Below are 22175 nucleotides of genomic sequence, written 5' to 3' on the forward strand. Positions count from 1 at the left end.
TGTGAAGGGGAGCATGTGCACCTCGCATCCGAGATGTGAGAGTCGGGCCCCTGGGGGTGAGGCTCAGGCCAGCCTGCCCCAGGCCCAAACTGGGAGCGCGGGGTCCTTCCGGGGCGGGCTTGTACTCCATGGGGACAGGTGACTCAGAACGTTTAAAGGCGTGAACTGGGCGCCAGTGGCTCACGCCTGCAGTCCTAGCTACTCAAGAGGCTGAGCTCGAGAGGATCATGATTCAAAGCCAGCATGGGGGAGAAAAGTTCTCGGGACTCTTTATCTCCAAAATGACCGGCAAAAAATAAAAGTCAGGCTGGAGGCCTGGTTCAAGTGGTCGAGCACCCGCAGCTGTAAGCAAGAAAACCTCAGTGAACTTGAGGCCCTGAATTCCAATCCTAGCACCAGCAAGCTAAATTAAGTACACATCAAGAATGAGGGAACTTGGCTTCTGAGAGCTTGGATGTAGGTAGTAAGTACAATGCCCTGAGCCCTGATTCCATAGGCGGGTGGTTAAGGAAGCTGGGAGGGGCCAAGAGGAGCGACCTCAGCCTCTCACCTGTGAACGAGGTGATTGGGGGTGGGGGGTAAAACCTCAGAGGGTGGGAAGAGAGGACCTGTCCAGACCCCTCTCTCCATCCTCTGTTCCCACCTTTGGGCAGCCAGCGCAGTGCCCCGGGGGGCCTTAGAACAGCCCCCCCCCATGCCTGGCCTGGAAGCTGAGATCTGTAGGTGGCTGCACCACAGCTCTGGGCCCAGGGTTCCAGTGGGCGCCTCCATTCTGTGGCTGCTGCTTTGCCTTCCCTGGTGTTGGCTGGGGATGAAAGGCAGAGGGGAGGCCGGGGAAGGAGGAGGAGGGCTGGGGGCAGCAGGGGCGGGGGAAGACCAAGGCAGCGCTGGCCCCAGGCCAGGGTGACCACAAGGCAGAGCCTGTCACCCCTACACACACACACAAAGGGAGTGACAGGAGCCATGGGACATTGCACGTGCCCCTAGGCAACCTCAGGCCACTCCACCGGGCCTCAGTTTCCCCATTTTGGACCATCTGGTGTCTCTCCATCATTCTGATCTTCCTCATCCTGCCTCAACCTCTCTCTGTCTTCTTGTCCGTCTCCTTCACGGCCTTCTGGCCCCTTCCTTTCTCTTGCTCTTCACCTCCCCTATCTCTCCCTGCCCACCCCCTCTGGTATGATCCAGTGGGCAGACAGGAGGAGCCCGCTCGGGCCAGAGTCCTGGGCCAGCTGTGGGGGTCAGGGGCGATGGGGACACTGAGTGTGGCCTTGGCCAAGGGCGGCTCTGAGACAATCCAGATAACAGGACTGGAGGCAGGGGACAGACAGATCAGGAAAGGACGGGGTACCTGCCCCCGAGTCCTGACTGTTCAAGCCCTCTGAGCGCACAGTAGCCCGGCCCGCGGCCTTCTCCCTGGGTCTTGGGTCCAGGCGAAGGTCAGGCATGGTGAGACTGCAGCACACAGGCCCCTCCTGTCTGCTGGCCTGCGCCAGCCCTCGCCCTCCTCATCCGTGAAATGGGTACACACAAGGTACGAAGCAAAGCAGCTTGTACTGGGGCCAGGTGTGTGTGTGGCGGGGAGCAGAGATGCCACAGAAGAGCACTGCGGACACCAAGCAGACAGGAAGTGCGGAGGACAGGGACCCCAACAGGCCTTCCCCAGCCTCTCCCCGGCTCCGCTGCACATACGGTGCAGCCTCTCAAAGCCTCTCAAAGGTGCCCCGGCCAGGATTCCAACCCAGGTGCCCGGCCTTCCTTTCTCCAGGGCCTCTTCTCCCTGCCCCCCTCCCCCCTCCCCTACCCAGCTGCCCGCAGGGACCTGGGCCTGGCCCCGGCCCTGTCCTGGGCAGCCGAGGTGATGGAGAGAGGGGTTTGCAGGTTGGGAGGTGAAGGGCTGCGGGCCAGGGCTTTGCAGCAAGCTCTCAGGCTCACAATGGAAATCGCTGCTCTGTGCAGTAGCCGAGCGGGGCCAGGCCCAGGGCCCCTGTGCGGGCTGCTGAGCCAGCTGCCCCTTTGTACTACAGATGAGAGGGCCCGGCGCCTGCCAGCTTATAAAATGGGGGGTCGGCCCCTAGGCACCCACAGCACGCGCCTGTCCTCCAGTAGGAAGCCCCACGTCCACAGGTAAGGGGGTGGGGGCTGCTATACTGCTGAGGGCTGGGGGGAAGGAGAGAGGCACAGACAGACAGACAGACAGACAGAAGACGGGTAGGGGAGGCCAGAAAACACAGAAAAGATAAACCAGTGGGAGAGACACAGCAATCAGGAGACGGAGACAGAATCAATCAACGGTGGACAGAAAGAAGGAGGTATGGGCCAGGGAGAAGATGAGAACATTCAGGAAGGCATGCCCCCCCAGGGGTTCTGGAGTGGGGGCAGGGAGGTTGTGGGGAGGCCCGGCTGTGACCCAGGTAGCAGAGCACCCCATAGGGAAAAGCAGGGGCGGGTAATGGGCGTGGGCTTGCTCTGACTAGAGATTTGGGAATCCGCAGGGCTTAGGCTGTTGGGGTGCAGTGGGGGGATCCTCCAATGTCGGCAAGGTTCAGAGGAGCATTTTCTGCCCCTGAACCTTCCCCCCCCCCAAATAGCCCATGTGCCCAAGCCCTTGGGAATCGCTGGTGCTGACCAACGTCCTCTCTCCCCAGGGTCCCCACGGCTACAGCCCTTGTTTTTTAGATGCCTCCCATGGGCACAAAGCCACCCTGCCCTGTGTTCCCCTGGGCCCAGCCCGGCTCAGCTCAGCACCCACGGGCCCGCCCCACGGGGCTGCGGCCTGGGCTGCCTTTCTGTCTGGGCCCTAAACCTAAGTACCCAGCAGGGTGGTGAATAGCCCAGCTTCTGGGGCTGAGCTGAGATTGGACCCCGCAGCTGCACATCTGTACACAGCTGTAGGCAGGGTGTTTCCCCACCCCCCATTCTCTTTCTCTCATTCTGAGCCTCAGGGAGGGTCGGGTCATGATCCCAGCTACCCCAAGGGTCAGGATCCCATCTGAAACAAACAAACCAACCCAGACCAGCTAAGGGAGGTAGTTCAGAGCCAGGGGGAGAGGGAAGGGTGTGGCTGTGTGTGTGTGTGTGTGTGTGTGTGTGTGGTGGGGAACAGCATAAGCAAAGTCCTAGAGGAGAGTTCATCAGAACTGGGGGGGGGGGGTGGACCCCAGATAGGAGGCCCTTGTCTAGGGGCCAGGGATGAGACATAATATTTCAAGACTTGTGCTTGTGAAGGAGGACGTGGGACTCAGCACGCAGGTGTGTAAGGGGGAGCAGGTAAGAGCGGGGAGGCGGCCACCCCGGAAATCACCCAGGCCTCAGGCTTCCCCACCGACCTCCACTGCAGCAGGAGCCATGTCTCAGCCTGCCAAGGCCTCGGCTACCACAGCGGCGGTGAACCCAGGGCCGGAGGGCAAAGGGAAGGGAGCCCCGCCCACTGGACCAGCCCCGGGCCCCGGCCCTGCCCTCGTCCCCGCATCCGTGCCAATGCCCAGCGCCAAAGTGGGCGACCTGCCTCCTGGGAGCTACCGGGTAAGGAAGTGGGCCGCTGGGGGGGGAGGGGACGCCCTCTGCTTCCTCCCCCATGTCTGCCCCCTCCCCCTCCCCCTCCTCCGAGTGACCCAGCTCCCTCTCTATAAAAGATGCATAAGGCCGGGCAGGAAAGGTTATGTACACCTTCTCCACTTACCTGCAGCTTTCTAACTGATGGTAGGGCATCAGAGGGCAGCCAGAGAGGAAGGAGGGCCAGTTCTCAGAACTAAATAGAGAGCTGGGACTGCTCGCCGGACATTGCATTAGTGTGCAACAAACACTGGACCATCATCCCAGATTGGTTGATGGACAACGAGCTCTCACTATTTTACTTATTTATTTTTTTGCCCAAACCATGATCCTTTGGATCTCAACCTCCTGAGTAGTTTGGATTACAGGTGTGAGTCACCGGCGCCTGGCTTTGTGAAACTCTTATCTCTAATTAACCATCAAGAAGCCAGATGCGGAGCTGTGGCTCAAGAAGTAGAGCATCAGCTTTGAGGTTTTTGTTTTTTTTTTTTAAAGCTCAGGGACTGCTCTTAGGGCCTGAATTCAAGCCCCAGTACTAGTACGTGTGTCTGTATGTGCACATGTGTGCACGCACACACACATACACTACTTAAAAAGAAAAAAAAAGGAGCAGGGTCCAGACCCTTCTGAAAATCTGTTGAGAAAGTCTGAGAGGACACCAGGCGCTGGCGGCTCACGCCAGTCATCCTAGCTACTCAGGAGGCTGAGATCTCAGGATCCAGCCCAGGCAGACAAGTCCCCGTGTGACTCATATCTCCAATTAATGAATTCAAAAGCCAGACGGAAAACTATGGCTCAAAGTGGTAGAGTGTTAGCCTTAAGCAAATAGCTCAGGGACAGCGCCCAGGCCCTGAGTTCAAGTCCCACAACCACCACCAACAACAAAAAAGTCAGGAAGGCCCAGGAAGAGCCTGGCATCGCCCCCTGGGGTTTGGCTGACAGGATGCAAGTTCAGATGCAAAAACCTGGCACCTTAGGTTCATGACACGCTCACTCACCCCACTGGCCCGTGCACAGCTAGCTTTTCATTTATATTGTTGTAGTTAACCATTCATCTCAGCCCACTTTTTAACAAGGCCATCAACAGCCACAAACCCACTGTCTATAGAAAAGCCAAGGCTTGGCCCCTTAGCTTCCCCTGGGGCCTCGACTCCTCCTCCTTCCCAGTTCTAGACTTCTGCCATATCCCCCTCCCCCACCCCTCCAAGTTCGGGATCCGCCCGACTTAATTTCTACCAATCATTCCAGTAAAATCTTCCTTTAAAAAAAAAACAAAAAACTTACTGGAATATACTGTAGGTGGTTATTCTGCGTTTTCTTTTTCTCTCGTCACTTGCTGGATGATCCCTGGCATCCTTCCTGGGCGCTAGCAGCCCCCACAATGGCTCCTTGGTGGGACCTTGGTCTGGGCTCCTGTGACAGCCACTGTCAGGCTGACCACACCCCTTATCTGAGTGATAAGGCAGTGATATGGCGGTGATCTTTCCGATGGAGCTGATAGGAGGGCTTTGATTGGTTGGTTGTTTGGAGGTACCCGAAAATTGAATTAATGCCTTGAACCATGCTAGACAAATGCTCTACCACTGAACTACAATCACAGCCCCTCTTCCTTCCACCCCCTCCTTCCTTTCTTTTGTTTTGTTTTGTGTTTTTTATTTTATTTTATTTTTGTCGGTCGAGGGGCTTGAACTCTAGGCCTGGGCGCTGTCCCTCAGCTCTTCAGCTCAAGGCAAGTGCTCTACCACTTGAGCCACTTCCGGTTTTCTGGTGGTTTATTGGAGATAAGAGTTTCACAGACTTTCCTGCCCAGGCTGGCTTTGAACTGCAATCCTTAGTTCTCAGCCTCCTGAGTAGCTAGGATTACAGGCGTGAGCCACTGGTGCCAGGTTTTTTATTTTTTGTCAGTCATGGGGCTTGAACTCTGGGCCTGGGCGCTGTCCCTCAGCAATTCAGCTCAAGGCTAGCGCTCTACCACTTGAGCCACAGTGCCACTTCCAGTTTTCTGAGTGGTTTATTGGAGATAAGAGTCTCACGGACTTTCCTGCCTGGACTGGCTTTGAACCGCAGCCTCCTGAGTAGCTAGCATTACAGGTGTGAGCCACCAGCACCTGGCTTCCTTCTCTCTCCTTTTATCTTTCCCTCCCCCTTGTTCCCTTCCTTCCTTTCCTTTTTTGTCTGCCATGGGCCTTGAACCCAGGCCCTGGGCACTGACCCTGAGCAATTTGTGGTCAAGGCTACCACTTGGAGCCACAGTGTCACTTCTGGTTTTTGAGTGGTTAATTGGAGATGAGGGTCTCACGGGGACTTTCCTACCCTCGCAGTTTCTGAACTGTGATCTTCATGTCTCAGCCTCCTGAGTAGCTAGACTTGCAGGATTGAGCCACAGGCACCTGGCCTTTATTTCCCTCTCTTTTGGATGGTCCTGGGGTTTGAACTCAGGGCCTTATCCTTGCTAGGCAGCCTACTCAAGACTCCAGCTTTTTATTGTTGGTTGGTTGTCTTTCTGTTTGTTTATGTGCATCTTTTTTGAGATGGGGTCTTGCTCAGGGGGCCAGCCTGGCCTCCAGCTTCTGGGTTCCAGTGATCCTCCTGCTTGTACTTCCTGCTTGAGCAGCTGGGACTGCAGGTGTGTGCCACCTTGCCCGGGCTTGGCTGGGATGGTCTTCTCCCTGATGCTGGGGGGCTCCCGGCAGGAGATTCTCTCTGGTGGGCCTGTGGGGAGTGGGAATGTAGTGTGGAGGCTTCAGGAGCCTCCTCCTCCCAGCTCAGAAACCAGAGGCTTCTGGAAGGGAGACGGGTGTCTCCGTTCACTGAGCGGCAAAGCTCAGGGTCTGCACAGGAGGAGTCTTGGGGGGGGGGTCAAGGGGAGAATGATGCACCGGGCGTGGAGGGAGGAGTGCAGAAGCCCAGCTGCAGTGATCACAGAGTGTTGTCCTCTGGCTGACTTGGCCTAGGGAAAGACTCAGTCAAGCCTCCACACAAGCCAGGCGCTGGTGGCTCACGCCTGTAATCCTAGCTACTCAGGAGACTGAGATCTGAGGATCGCGGTTCAAAGCCAGCCGGGGCAGGAGAGACCGTGAGACTCCTATCTCCAATAAACCACCAGAAAACCGGAAGTGGCGCTGTAGGTAGAGTGCTCGCCTTGAGCTGAAGAGCTGAGGGACAGCGCCCAGGCCCAGAGTTCAAGCCCCACGACCGACAAAAAAAAAAAAGCCTCCACACAAGAGGTAGAGGAGGAGCAATCCTGGAAGGCTTCCAGGAGGAGGTGACATATGAGGGCCATGCCCCTCCCCCCACCATTCCTAATGAGGGAGGGGGGAGCAGATCTTAAGTCACCCAACAGAGGCCCTCAGGCCTCACTGACCCTTGGGACCTGCTTGGTTTGGTTTTGGGAGGGTCAGGTTGTACAGGTTGGGCCCTTCCCCCTCAGTCTGTACTGCCCCCCATCCCTGGGATATGGGGGCTTCTCTCCCGCAGCTGGTGATCTTCGAGCAAGAGAACTTCCAGGGCCGCCGGGTGGAATTCTCCGGGGAGTGCCTGAATCTGGGGGACCGTGGCTTTGACCGAGTTCGGAGTCTCATCGTCATCTCAGGACCGTGAGTGTGGGGAGGGGTGGGGGAGGGGGGCTTCATACCTCAGACAGCACCAGCAGCAGCAGCATCACCAGCAGCATCCCACACCCCCGGCATGCAGCAGGTGCGTGCCTGCGCTCCGCTGGGCTGCCCTGTGTGGGCACAAGGGAGAGCGTCCTGCCGGAAGGTAGGACACAGGAGCTGGCCACCACGGCTCACACCTGTCCTCCCAGCTACCCAGGAGGCTGAGATCTGAGGACCAAGGTTCGAAGCCAGCCCGGGGAAGGAAAGTCCCTGGTGAGACTCTGATCTCCAATGAACCAGCAAAAAAAAAGTCCGAGGTAGAGCTGCGCTTCAAGTGGTAGAGCACCAGCCCCCCAAAAAAGCTTAGGGACAAGTGCCTAAGCCCTGAGTTCAAGGATTGGCACTGACAGAGAGAGAAAGAGAGGGAAACTGAGGCTTCGAGGGGCAAGCCTCACACAGCCCTGACTCTTCCCAACTTGGGCTCCATGGAAGGAGGGAATCTCCATCCTCCACCCATCGAGGCTGTCCAGCTGAGGTCAAGGTACTCAGTCTGCCCCAGGGCTGGACCCATGCCGGCCCCTTGGCTTCTGATTCTCCACCCCCAAACCCCTAGGGGCTGGTCAGTCTGGGTTCTGAACATCCCAGGGTTGTCTGCTCTGCAGAGGGCAAAGGTCATCAGACAAGCTTGGATCCCAGATCAGTCCCTGGAAGTACCTCCTGCAGTCTCTGCACCAGGAGTGGGGTGGGGTGGGGAAGGTTAGCATAGAGGAAACCTGGTAAGTACCATGATGTATGCCTAGAGAGGGCTGTCCAGGCTGTGGGTCTGAGCTTATGGGAAGACAGACAGTGCACAGCCCCAGCCCGGCCTCTACCCCCCAGGTCTTCCCCTCCAGCACCTCCACAGGGCCTGTGCCCTCAGACCAAGGTCCCTGGGTGGTGTCAGGTCTCAGACAGGCAGCCTCTTCCTTGCATCCTCATTTCCCACCCCCCCCCCCCGCCCCAGCTCTCCCCCTGCGGCCCCAGTCCCTGGAACTCCAGGCCATTTCTTTCTTTCCCCTAGGCTGGCTGGGCAGGGGGAGGGGGTGTGGAGAGGCCTAGCCTCAGGCAGAGCCCATCTGCATTTCTGCTGGAGGACAAATACTCCGGGTTTGAGTCACCCACGTCTAAACCAAGCCTGCAGCCCCACGCTGCCCACATCCGGCTGCTTCTTTTCCCAACATGGCTTGGGGGAGGGGCACATCTGGGCCCCTGTCGGCTTGTACCAGGCATGGAAGGGGTACGGGGGGGGGGGGATACAGCTGTGGGGCTGGCCGTGGGGCCCCAGGGATCTGGCCAAACTCCCAGGGGAGTTCAGGGGGCAGTGTCACCCAGGGCACCTGTCACAGTTGGATGTCCAGAGAGGACAAGGCCCACTGTGACTCGGCTCCCAGGAGACTCAGAAGAAGCCATCTGTACATCCAACCACCCATCCACCTGTCTACCCACATATGTACCCATCTACCTTTCCATCCGTCATCCATCCCCCATCTACCCATCAACCCACCAATCTAACCATCCATCCAACCTGCCAGCCCATCCATTCCTCTGTTCTTTGCTGTATTCTTTTTCTTTTTTCTTTTTGCCAGTCCTGGGGCCTGGGCACTGTCCCTGAGCTTCTTCAGCTCAAGGCTAGCACTCTTACCACTTGAGCCACAGCACCACTTCTGGCCTTATCTGTGTATGTGGTACTGAGGAATCGAACCCAGGGCTTCCTGCATGCCAGGCAAGCACTCTACCACTAAGCCACATTCCCAGCCCTGCTGTGGTCTTTTCTCTTCTACTGCAAGCCAGGTAGAGCGAGGCTAGCTTGACTCCGCTCTGGAGTCACCCAATGAGGCTGGCTCATTCCCAGACCTAGGTCTCCTGGGATGCGCTGTTCCTTACACCATGAGGACGGGTCTCCCAACTGTCTCAGGGGGAACATGGTCCCAGGAGCCCTCAGGGAGATGAGACTCCTCTCTTGCTCCCTTCATTGGCCTTCTTCTTTATGGAATGAAAATTACTTTCTCCCTCTAGATTCTCAGGATCCCCAAACACAAACTCGCTGCCCCGTCTTAGCCAGGTGGCACTGGCAAAGCATCCATAGTCCCTCATCAGACTTCAGATTTCTAATTAGTCCTCCTAAGGGAGGCTGGATGCGGTGACTGGCGGCTGGCACCCCCCTACATGGGGACCATTGAACTAGACAGACAGTGATCCAGGCATGTACTTAAGCAGGAAGGGAGACTCTAGTCTCAAAAAATAAGCCTGGAGGTCATAGAGCACCAAGTCTAGCAGGCATGAGGTTCTGAGTTCAAATCCCAACCCCACCACCATCCTTATAGGACTTCGGAAACGTGTGTGAACACAGTCTGCATATTATCTCATTTAGGCCTCCACTGACTTCAGAAGGTAGAGGAGTTGGGGGCGGCGGCTTCAGAAAGGTTGCAGCCACTACTCGTGGTCACACAGCACAGAGTCAGACCTAGACAACGTGGGGCGCCCTGAGGCCTCTCCGGATGTCCTCAGGGCCTCAGGAAGGTAGAGGGGTTGGGGATCAGCAAACAGCCTTTCCCCTGGCCCTTGTCCTTGCAGCTGGGTGGCCTTCGAGCAGTCCAACTTCCGCGGGGAGATGTTCGTCCTGGAGAAGGGCGAGTACCCGCGCTGGGACACGTGGTCCAGCAGCTACCGCAGTGACCGGCTCATGTCCTTCCGTCCAATCAGGATGGTGAGTGGGCGTGGTCTGTGATGGGCATGGCTGGTGGGCGGGGCGCTGAGGTCTCTGTCATCCACCCAGGACTGTGAACCCAGGACAAATAGAAACACAGAGACTCGGGGAGACTGGCATTGCACTTCTCGTTATTAGAGCCAGCAGGAATGAGAACCAGTCCTGGGACTTGAACTTGGGGCCTGGATGCTGTCCCTGGGCTTTTTTTTCTTCAAGGCTAGCACTGTACCACTTGGGCCACAGCTCCACATCCAGCTGTTTTCGTTTTTGTCTTGTTTTGCTGGCTCGTCGACAGTTAGCATTATCACAGTCTTTCCTGCCTGGGCTGGCTTTGAATCTCAATCCTCAGATCTCAGCCTCCTGAGCAGCTAGGATGACAGGTGTGAGCCACCAAGTGTCCAGCCTCAATTTCAAAACAGGGACAGTGGACATGGTGCAAGGCAGCTGGAATGTCCTGCTAATAGCCGACAAAGTAAATCAGCTGATAATATTTAACTAAGTGGGCAGACAGAAGACTCAAGCGGAAGAAGTGGAGACATCCCCCTTCACTTCATTCATGGTTTTCCCACAGTTCCAAGTGGTGATGAGTCACCAGCAACTCCATCTTTCTTGCCAATGCCAGCCTGTGTGGTACCTATTTCTCCTCTAATGGGATGGAATATTCTGGGAGGACAACCTTTTCCCAGATCACATCACCTCTGGGGCTGGGCCAGAGTCCCTATCTTTGCCATACAAGCTCCACTCCAGCTAGTCTCCATACAGCCAGGGCTGGTCCCGTGCTCTGGTGCCTCTGTCCATCCTCTTGCTCCTTGCTTGTCCTGGGCCTACATCATCCTTTCTTTTCTTTTCTTTTTTTCCTTTTTTTTTGCCAGTCCTGGGGCTTGAACTCAGGGCCTGGGTGCTGTCCCTGAGCTTCTTTTGCTCAAGGCTAGCACTCTACTACTTGAGCCATAGCACCACTTCTGACTTTTTTCTGTTTATGTGGTACTGAGGAATCGAACCCAGGGCTTCGTGCATACTAGACAAGCACTCTACCACTAAGCCACATTCCCAACCACCCATATCCTTTCTGAGCAGCCCCTTCCCTCTCCCTGCTAGGTTCCAGCCCCATCTCCAGGTATAGAGGATTGGGGGGCAGGGGGGAATCTTTCCAGAAAAAGCCTGGCTTGAGCTGGGCACCTGTGGCTCATACCTGTCATCCTAGCAACTCAGGAAGTTGAGATCTGAACCTCACAGTTCAAAGCCAGCCTGGGCAGGGAAGTCCTTGAGATTCTTTTCTCCAATGAATCACCCCCCCCCCAAAAAAAAAACAAAACACCGGGAGTGGATCTGTGGCTCAAGTGGTAGAGAGATGGCCTTGAGTTTAAATGCCTGAGGGACGGCAGCAGCTGTTGGGCCAGACGAAACCCCTGCCCACCCACATGTTCACGGTATAAATCTATTCAGATCCTAACCTCAGAAATCAATCTCGAACCACACAGCCTTGGAGGGGCTGGGCCTTCTCCCTAGGGTGGTAGAAGAGGTAAACTGAGGGCTCTGACCTGGGGAAGGGACAGGGCCTCCCCCCCAGTTTTTGAAGACGGAAAACCCAGAAGGCCTGGAGATGAGCTAGAAGAAAAGCCATCAGGTCTGTAGCAGAGGGAGCCGAGGAAGGAGGGACAGAAGAAGGAGGAAGGGAGTCGATGTCTATCCGTAGAGGCCAGCCCGTGCAGGGCCTCCTAGAACACAATGAGGAGTCTGGTCTCCACCCCACCGGCAGTGCGGGACCATGGCTGAAGCCTCACGAGGCCCTTGAGACCGTCCCAGTGGTAAGTGTATTGTTATCATGGTTACCAGGGAGCTGCCAACCTCATCAGGAGCATTTTATACTGCCTGGCTCAAAGTTCGCCACACCCCTAGTCCCTACCTCACACCCCTCTCCCAGTCTTTGCCTCTGTGTCTTCTTTTCTACTCAATCTCTTTCCTGTACCCCGCCCCCCCCATACATACATACACACTCCCTTTTCCATCTTTCACACTCCTACTCAACTTCCAAGGCCCCACCCCCTTCTCTCTGGAAGAACTCACTGACTTGCTTTGTCAACCTTCTTCTGTTGGAGTATTTCATAGGGGGAAGTTGGCCTGTTCTGCCTGCTTCCTCCTGCTGCTGGTGAATGACAGTCACATGATGCGTGTGCATTTATAGTGTGCCTGCTCTGTGCCGGGTGATTTCCCTTTCTTTCACAGAATCCTGACCACAGTCAGAGACGGCTGTTGCAACATTCGTGTTAAAAACAGGGAAATTGAGGCTCCAAAGAGTGGGTGAAGGGCATAAGGCCACGTCACACATTGGCGGCCTGGCATTCAAACCCAGCCCTGTGGGACACCAGAGACTGGAGGCTGGCATTACTCTGTTTCTGCTCACCTGTTCATCTTTGTGGCACTTTAATAAAAACACATGCGGGGCTGAGCTGGGGCTGGCTCCAGGGTAGAGTGGTCGCCTGAATGCCTGAGGGCCTGATTCCACACTCCAGAGTCCTCTGCAAAACAGACAGACAAACAAAAGAAAAACTAATACTTAGGGTAACAAAACTCAGTGCACGCCAGACTTGAATCCAGTGCCCAGGTGCCCGGGTGAGCCTTTTCCCTTGCTTTGGCTGAACCACAGCTTGGGTACTTACTACCCATGATCCTGTGCAAAAGGCAGAGGTAGCAGTAACCCCATTCCCTAAGGGAGCACAGAGAGGTGTGGAGGGGGAGGGTCAGTGCATACAGGTCAGAAGCTGGACTCGAAGTCAGATCTGTGTTCCACCAGGACCCTTCCATTACTCCAGGGCCCATTTGTAACTTTTATAGCTTTATTTATAAGAGTGTTGGAGCCAAAAAAAAAAAAAAAGATTTTAAGGAATGGGAAATATTGCCAGATTCTGGTGGCTCACACTTGTAATCTCAGCTACTCGGGAGGCTGGGATCTGAAGATCATGGTTTAAAACCATCCTAGTTTTGAGAAGTCTGTGCAACTCTTACCCCAAAGGCTCGAGCCCTAGCCTTGAGTGAAAAAGCCAAAAAGAGCTCCAGGCCCTGAGTTTAAGCCCTAGTAGCAGCATGTGAGCTGCTACACACACACACACACACACACACACACACACACACACACACACACACACACACACACACACACACACACACACACACACACACACACACACACACACACACCAGAATAAACAGTCTTAGACTCAAAAACGTTGATTGGGCCTAGGAATGACCTGTCTGTGAAAGTTTCTGCCTTTTGCCAGCTGTGTGCTGTCGACAAACTAGTCTGACCTTCTCTGTGCCTCTGTGGCCCTGGCTATCACCATCACAACGGTCATAAGAATGCATCTGAACGTGTGGTGCATAGCTGAAATCCAGCTCAGTGACAGTACCGCCTGACTCAGTCTACCCGCAGAATAACCCCATGATGACAAGGTTGCTATCATCCATCCGGGAAGAGCCCCCTAGTGGTCGGTGCAGATTCAGATTCCCCCCTCCCTTGGTTCCCAGAGGCCCCTCTGCATCCCTCCTCCCTGCTTCTCCCTGTGTTCCCTGAGCCTGACCTTCCTGTGCCTCCCCAGGATGCCCATGAGCACCGGATCTGCCTGTTTGAGCGTGACAACTTCAAGGGCAACACCATGGAAGTCCACGAGGATGATGTCCCCAGCCTCTGGGTGTACGGCTTCTGTGACCGTGTGGGCAGCGTGAGGGTCTCCAGCGGAACGTAAGTACCCTTCCCCTCCTGATGGGATGCCAAGGCTGCCCGCCAAAGCCCCCAGGGCCAGTTGGCTCTGGCTCCTAAGGTTTGTTTCGAGAAAGCCTCAAGCTTCTGGGCTGTAGTCAGACTCTGACAAACCTCACATCAGCAAATCCAGCTGTTGGTTGTTCGAACAAAGTCGGTAGATTACTTACTGCTCAGCCAGAGTGGGACGGAAGTGATCATCAAGTCACGGTGGAGCAGATGTGTGAATGCAGGTAGGATGAACGTAGGGACTTCTGTGACTGATTCTGTGGTTGGGAGAGGGTCCTCCACCCTGCTACTGATAGGCTGGGGAGGGAGCCTGGGTGACCTGCACACCCACCTCTCTGGGCCTCAGTATTGCTGGAAGAACAATGGGTAGATGAGAGTCTTCTAAAAAGCTGCCATTCAACTCCTAGTTCAGATTTCCCATGCAGCGGCCCCAGGATCAGGGGCCTGTCTGGCTACTTTTACCTACCTCCTGCCTCCAAACACCCAGGCCAGAGACTCCCTGGTGTCTGGACAAGAGTTAGGTTCCTAGTTACACCTGCAGATTCTGTGCGAGGTCCTGTAAAACTCTCAGGGCCTTGGTCTTTTTCTCACTCTGTGCTCTTCTCTGACATTTGGGGCCCTGCTTCCTGACCTGTGTGTGGTGGCTGGGGTACAAACAGAGACTTCCCCTAGGAGGCCAAAATGTAACCCAGGTTTTGAAAGCTAACCAGGGAGTCTGAGAAGGACCTGGAAAGATCTTTCCAATGAATCTTTGATGGTCACACACAGTATGGTATTAACCATTTGAAGGAAACCAATGAAGTAACACACCTCCTCATGTCCCTGCATCTGCTGCTACCTGCACCACCATAGCTCATCAGTGGCAGAGCTAGGGCTTGAACTCAGGCAGGTCTGACACTAGATGGGAGCTCACCAGGGGCCACACAGCTTCCCTTGAGTACACAGGAAATGGGCTGGGACACAGAGCTCTGCCCTTGTTTCTCCACCAGTCCTCACAGCTCCTCCCTCCTCCCATCTTTCTCCCTGAGCTCAGCAGCTCTAGGTTGGCTGGGAATGTGGGTTCAGGTCCCCAAGCCATCCAGTTCTGTGGGACCCGGGCCCAGGGACTAAAGGCCCAGGGTCTCTGGGGTGGTGAAGCGGGGCTGGCTGCCTCCACACTGCCCTTCCTCTCCCTGCAGCTGGGTGGGCTACCAGTACCCGGGTTACCGTGGATACCAGTACCTGCTGGAGCCCGGGGACTTCCGGCACTGGAACGAGTGGGGCGCCTTCCAGCCGCAGATGCAGGCCGTGCGTCGCCTGCGGGACCGGCAGTGGCACCGTGAGGGCTGCTTCCCCGTGCTGGCTGCTGAACCCCCGAAGTGAGCCCCCCACAACCCTCATGTGCCCTGCTCCCCTGCCCCAGACCTTCCCCAGGCCCCAGGCCCTTGTCTTACCTATGCAAATAAAAGTTCCTAAAGCCAAAAATAAAAGGCTCTGTGAATTGTGTGTATATGTGTGTGTGATCCAAGAGAGCATGCCTAGCTACTGGAGACTCCATCTTGCAGACGTGCCTGGTGTGATGCCAACCTGTCACCCCAGTGGTTCAGGGGAGGCAGAGATGGGAGGACTGAAGTCTGAGGACAGGACAGGCAGGAGCGCCAGCCTCTACCTGCAAGGTAACAAGGAGCAGTCAAGGTGGGGGCGTGGCTCAAGGGGTAGGGGGCGTGGCTTGGATGACAAGGCCCTCATGGTGGGGGCGTGGCCAGGTTGAAAGGCGTGGTTCGCGCGGTGGGGGCGTGGTCAGTGGTGAGGGCGGGGCTCCAGTGGCTTGCCTAGCAAATACCAGGTCCTAAATTCAAAATCCCAGTAACACACAGACAGACAGACAGATATTAATATAGATATCTATATCTATGTATTTATGTACAGATAGATGCATGTATCAACAGATAAATACAGCAAAGATCTGCATCCACACTGTCTTAGCATGTCTTTCGGATTCTTATTTAACTTGAGGCTCAGAGGGGGGGGACGTGACCCGAGGTGACACAGCGGGCAAGTGGAGCCCCGGAGCCAGGGGATCTGGACCCTGGAGCCTTCACGGTCACCAAATGGGGTTTTCCACATCTCACCCGTCACCTTGTGTGCCACTGAAATACCTCCCCTAGCGCTAATGAAGTTCCTAGCGTGCACCTCTTCCCAGCCAGGTCTTCAGCAAAGGGTGAGGCAGAGTTTCAGGAGAAAGAGAAATCTGGAGTTAAAGAGTAAACATACCAGCCCCTCCCTCCCACTTCCCAGAGCTAATTGTTAAAGTCCTTTCTACCACTCACCTAGGTCTTGAACCCCTCACCTGTCACTTTTGTTTAAATTAAGAGATACAGGCCTCCGTCCCCAGCGGTTAATCTCCCAGGTACTAACTAAACATATGTAAATTTTTCATTGTCTGCCTTTAAAAACCCACTTAACTCCCCCCTCAGGGCGATCTTTGTTGGGCAATAGGGACTCTCTGCCACCACTGGCTGTAATAAAGGACCTTCAATTTCTTCACTTGCAGCTCCTCTGTTTCCACTCATCTGGGCATAACACCATCCTGGGTTTGTTTGCTTATGCCACACAACACCTTGTCTGGTAGGGACTTAATAATTCTATTGACATGGATTTACTAGGTTGCGCTTGAGTGCATTGATTTGTGAATCACGCTTCACAACTGTCCAGGAAGTAGAAATTCAGCCTCAGTGGCCACAGGCAGGAAGAAATCCTAGGAATAGATCAAACACAATTTCAGGCTGGCCAGAGCTGCTGCTGGCATTAATTAAGGTGACGAGCGTTTTACCTAGCCGACCTGACTCCAGCGGATCGTCTCCCCCAGGCCCTGATTTCTGGAAAAAAACGTGGAAAAGAGCACTGCTTTTGTGTAGCCAATTCAGTGCCTCCCTTCCAGTATTCCTCCAGACTTTACAGACTCAACCCCACTGTGAGCATTGATAGTAACCTTTAATCCTGGCAGACTAGCCTGGCTAAAGGGCGTGGCTGAGAATGTCTTTCTGGACTGGAGAAGAAAGTATTTTCCAGCTCCCGTGTGTGTGTGTGTGTGTGTGTGTGTGTGTGTGTGTGTGTGTGTGTGTGTGTGTGTGTGTGTGTGTGTGTGTGTGTGTGTGTGTGTCCACTTTGGGCTCTTTGCTGGTTCACTGGAGATAAGAGTCTTTCAGTTTTGGGGCTGGGAAGGTGGCTCAGTGGTAGAGTACTTCCCTTGCATGCTCCAGGCCCTGGGTTCGATTCCTCAGCACCACATAAGAAAAAAGTTGGAAGTGGCGCTGTGGCTCAAGTGGTAGAGCACTAGCCTTGAGCTGAAGAGCTGAGGGACAGTGCCCAGGCCCAGAGTTCAAGCCCTACAACCGGACCCCCCCCCAAAAAAAAGAGTCTTTCAGTTTTATCTGACCAGTCTGGCCTCTAACCAAGATCCTCAGATCTCAGCCTCCAGAGTAGCTAGGATTACAGAGGTGAGCCACCTGCACCCGGCCTGTCATTCATTAAGTACATTAATTGTTCAAAGGGGTTTACCAGCAGTGTTTCACACCTGCATATGTCCACAGACATTGTTTGATCTGCTCCCCCCTTGCTCCCTCTCCCTGTCCCCATGCTGTTACTTCTTTTTTTTTTTTTTTTTTGTCAGTCGTGAGGCTTGAACTCTGGGCCTGGGCGCTGTCCCTCAGCTCTTCAGCTCGAGGCGAGTGCTCTACCACTTGAGCTACACCGCCACTTCCGGTTTTCTGGTGGTTTATTGGAGATAGGAGTGTCACGGTCTCTCCTGCCCAGGCTGGCTTTGAACCGCGATCCTCAGATCTCAGCCTCCTGAGTAGCTAGGATTACAGGCGTGAGCCACCAGCACCCGGCTCCATGCTGCTACTTCTTATTAGTCAACAGCTCCTAGCAAGTTTTGTTTTTCCATCTTCATTCATTGGTGTAACATATTTCAGTACTGTTCACCCTCTAACATTCTCTTTTCCTTCCCTTTCCTACTAATTCCTTCAATTAGTTGCACAACTACAAACATTCTCTTTCCCTAGATATCTATCTATCTATCTATCTATCTATCTATCTATCTATCTATCTATCTATCTATCTTAGCTTGAAAGGTGGAACTAGAGCTGGCTTGAAGAATTAGGAGGACGGTATTCCAGGCAGTGGCGACGGCAGGCACCCTGACACACCATATGGCGGCTTTGTACGGATGATTAAAAAAAATGATGTCAATTCTCCCAAGATAGTTCACTGCCATCTGTCAGAAAGTATGGGTATGGATCTGTGATGTCTACCACATCCATGTGGCAGCCTTATGCAGTGCCCAACTTGGACAGCTGTGCCTGGCAGGGCTGTGGTACCGTGAGTGACAGGCACAGGGGTTAAGAGAGAGCTTGTGTTGACCTGGGAGAAGGTCATGGTGGGTTGGGTTGCGGAAGTGGGGGTTGGGAAGCTTGTGGCAGGAGAGGAAGCTGGACACCCCCACTTTGTCTTTTCTCACCTTCCAAGCTGAGGTGCCATCTTGCCTGGCCTCTTGGATGCTTCCATCTGCAACTAGAAGATGACAGGGTTGTCGGTGCTCCAGGACTTCTGGTGATCCGTGTGTGTGTGTGTGTGTGTGTGTGTGTGTGTGTGTGTGTGTGTGTGTGTGTGTGTGTCTTTCTGTTCTTTACTGGGACGCGTCCTACGCACTGATTCCTTCTGCTTATCTTCATCATCTCTTCTGCAAAATGACCTCTCTGATGTTTGCCTGGCCCTGCAATTCTGATGTGTGTGTATGTGCGTGTGTGTGTCTGCGTGTGCCAGTACCAGGGCTTAAATTTGTTCTGGGCACTATCTCTGAGCTTTTTTGCTCAAGACTGGTGCCCTACCACTTGAGCCACAGCTCCACTTGTGGCTTCTGAGTGGTTCATTAGAGATGGAGTTCCCCAGCCTTTTCAGTCTAGGCTAGCATCGAACTGTGATCCTCCAGGTACCAGCCTCCTTCAGTCAGCAGTTAGAGTTTGTATTTTATACTTATGGAAAGAACCATTTCAGACTAAGTTGTAACACATTTCCGCCCTGATGAGTCCCATAAAGAGAAAATGTAGCAGATGCACACCTGTAAGCCCAGCTACTCGGGAAGCAGAGGTAGGCGGATTGCTATCTAAGCCTTCATGTAGCAACAGCAAGAAACTTGATCAAAAAACAAAAACAAAAGAAACTCCTAAAAGCAAAAGGTCTGATGGGCTGGCTCAAGGGGTAGAGCACCTGTCTAGCAAGCACAAGACCCTGAAGCTCATTCCCCAGTGCTACTAAAATAATAATATTAATGATAATAAAATAAGGAAAATGTACGATATATTGACCAATTAGTTGAGTCCTAAAACTTCTTGGAGTCACAATTCTGGATCTTCTACTTCAACTCAAAGAAAGCTGCATCTTCTTCTACTTCAACTCAAAGAAAGCTGCATTTTCTCACAGGTGCTAACGTATGGAATTAAAAATAAAACAAAAAACAATGGAGCAAATTAACTCTGTTGAAACAGAGCCTGGACACCTGCCAAGACAAGCAAACAAAAACCAGACGGAAATAACAAAGTCACTGTGTTTCACTTAACTTGTTGTTTTGCGAACAAACTTATGAACACATGAAACATGTTGTAATAAAAACAGAACACATACAAATTATAAGTAAAAATAAACAGTAAAGATGAAAAGAAGCAGTGGGTGTGTGGCAAGCGGCCTGGGAACCTTGCTGCATGGAAGTGGGGTTAAGAAGAAGATAGCTTGAGTCCCCAGTCAGTACAATGTGGAAAAAATATTAAAAATACATTGAAGGCATGGCTCAAATGCTAGAGCAGGCTGGGTGCCGGTGGCTCACACCTGTAATCCTAGCTACTTAGGAGGCTGAGATCTGAGGATCATGGTTCAAAGCCAGCCTGGGCAGAAAAGTCCTAGAGACTCTTTCTTTTTTTTGGGGGGGGGGGTCCAGTTGTGGGGCCTGAACTCTGGGCCTGGGCGCTGTCCCTCAGCTTTTCAGCTTAAGGCTAGCGCTCTACCACTTGAGCCACAGCGCCACTTCTGGCCTTTTTCTTTTTGCTTATGTGGTGCTGAGGAATCGAACCCAGGGCCTCATGCATGCAAAGCAAGCGCTCTACCACTGAGCCACCTTCCCAGCACTGTCCATGAGATTCTTATCTCCAATAAACCACTCAGAAAACCAGAAGTGTCGCTGTGGCTCCAGTGGTAGAGCGCTAGCCTTGAGCTGAAGAGCTGAGGGACAGCGCCCAGGCCCAGAGTTCAAGCCCCATGACCACCACCACCACCAACAACAACAACACCAAAAATGCTAGAGCAGATCCTGGGTAAGCTTGAGACTCTGAGGTTAAACCCCAGTACAACAGAAAGGAAAGAAGAAGGAAGGAAAGGAGGAAGGAAGGAAAGGAAGAAGGAAAGAAGGAAGGAAGGAAGGAAGGAAGAAAGGAAGGGGACGGGAAGAGAAGGGGAGAGGGAAGGAGGGAGGAAGGGAGGGAGGGAGAGAAAAGATTTTCAGAATTTAAACATAAGTGTCTCTTTTTTTAAATCTTGAAACTGAAACTTCTAATTTCAATTCATCAGGTGCTCAAACCTCAAAAAAAACTTGGGGGGAGTATAGTTGTGGAGATGGGAGGACAGGGATGGCAGGGGAAAAACAAAGGAGGAGGCAACAATGCTTGATAAGAAATGTACTCATCTCTATACGGTATTCTCACACACACAAAAAAAGAAATACACTCATTACCTTGCTCATGTAATTGTAACACTCCTCTGTGCAGTATTTTTCACAATAAAAAACCTTATTTAAAAAAATAAACCTTAACCAGCGCTGGTGGCTCACACTGAAATCTTAGCTAAGAAGGCTGAGATCTGAGAATCAGGGTTGAAAGCCAGCCTGGGGAGAAAAGTCCCTGTGAGACTTTTATCTCCGATTAACCATTCAAAAACTGCAAGTGTGCTTGGCACCAATGGTTCCTACCTCTAATCCTAGCTACTCAGGAGGCTGAGATCTGAGGATCACGGTTCAAAGCCAGCCTGGGCAGGAAAGTCTGTGAGACTCTTATCTCCAATAACCCACTCAGAAAATCAGAAGTGGCGCTGTGGCTCAAGTAGTAGAGCACTCGCCTTGAGCTGAAGAGCTGAGGGACAGTACCCCGCCCAGAGTTCAAGTCCCACAACCACCACTACCAACAACAAAAACCTGGAAGTGGTATTGTGATAGAGTGCTAGCCTTGAGCACAAAGAGGCTCAGGGACAGCTACCAGGCCCTAAGTTCAAGCCCCATGACCGCCACAACCGCCACCACCACCACCACCAATTATCTTGGGAGCCAGGTGCCAGTGGCCCACACCTGTCATCCTAGCTACTCAAGAGGCTGAGATCCAGAAGATCATGGCTCAAAGGCAGCCCAGCCATAAAAGTCTACAAGACTCCATCTTCAAAACAACCAGCAAAAAGCAGGGCTGGAGGCATGGTTTAAGTGGTAGAGCACCAGTGAACCAGCAGGTCGAGGAAATGCAAAGCCCTGAGTTCAAAGTCCAGTACCAACAGGAAAGAGGAGGAAAAAAGAGTAAAAAAAAAAAATGGTGTTGGGGATGATATTGGAGCAAAGAGTACACCTGGTGAAGGCATTCCTCTCTCCCCCTTTCTCCTCTATGGCAATTTTGGCTCTGTGAAGATTTTTCTGTAGACACTGGCACACGACCACGCCAAGCCTAGACCGGATGGGGACTTGTGGTATTTCAACCACTAGATCTCCTATTAATTACAGACTATCACTTGCTGTTGCTCTTTCGGGCAAGGTTGGCTCTGTGTGTGTGTGTGTGTGTGTGTGTGTGTGTGTGTGTGTGTGTGTGTGTGTGTCTGTATCAAGAGGCAGGGGGGAAGCCAGGAGCTGGTGGCTAACGCCTGTAATTCTAGCTACTCAGGAGGCTGAGATCTGAGGATCGCGGTTCAAAGCCAGCCCGGGTAGGAAAGTCTGTGAGACTCTTATCTCCAATGAAACCACTAGAAAACCAGAAGTGGTGCTGTGGCTCAAGCGGTAGAGCACTTGCCTTGAGCTGAAAAGCGCAGGGATAGCACCCAGGCCCAGAGTTCAAGCCCCACGACTTACCAAAAACAAAACAAAACAAAAAAAGAGGGGGGGGGCTGGGAAGGTGGCTCAGTGGTAGAGCACTTGCCTTGCATGCCTGAGGCCCTGGGTTTGATTCCTCAGCACCACATAAGCAAAAAGAAAAAAGCCGGAAGTGGCGCTGTGGCTCAAATGGTAAAGCGCTAGCCTTGAGCTGAAGAGCTGAGGGACAGCGCCCAGGCCCAGAGTTCAGGCCCCACAACCAGACCCCCCCCCAAAAAAAAGAGGCAGGGGGGATCACCCTGAAGGTCATCAGAGGTACTGACAAGGTTGATATCAGCGTCAGACACACAGCAATTGAGTTTAGGGGTAAGACCTGGTCGCAGGGTCTCCTGGGCATCTCGAGGAGAGCTACGTTGCCAT

The 22175-nt window shown here is 53.5% G+C and overlaps 1 protein-coding gene across 1 annotated transcript; it reads left to right on the plus strand.

Annotated features, from left to right (window-relative positions):
• The first annotated feature begins 3189 nt into the window (after positions 1-3189).
• Positions 3190-15113, plus strand: Crybb1 (crystallin beta B1). The gene is made up of 6 exons (XM_069994798.1): positions 3190-3252; positions 3341-3525; positions 7033-7151; positions 9765-9897; positions 13494-13636; positions 14842-15113. The coding sequence occupies exons 2-6, from the start codon at positions 3349-3351 to the stop codon at positions 15023-15025; spliced, it is 756 nt and encodes a 251-aa protein (XP_069850899.1). The 5' UTR covers positions 3190-3252; positions 3341-3348; the 3' UTR covers positions 15026-15113.
• The last annotated feature ends 7062 nt before the right edge of the window (positions 15114-22175 follow it).

This window comes from Dipodomys merriami, unplaced genomic scaffold (assembly GCF_024711535.1).
Source record: "Dipodomys merriami isolate MVZ:Mamm:240054 unplaced genomic scaffold, mDipMer1.0.p SCAF_45, whole genome shotgun sequence".
Taxonomy (NCBI): Eukaryota; Metazoa; Chordata; class Mammalia; order Rodentia; family Heteromyidae; genus Dipodomys; species Dipodomys merriami.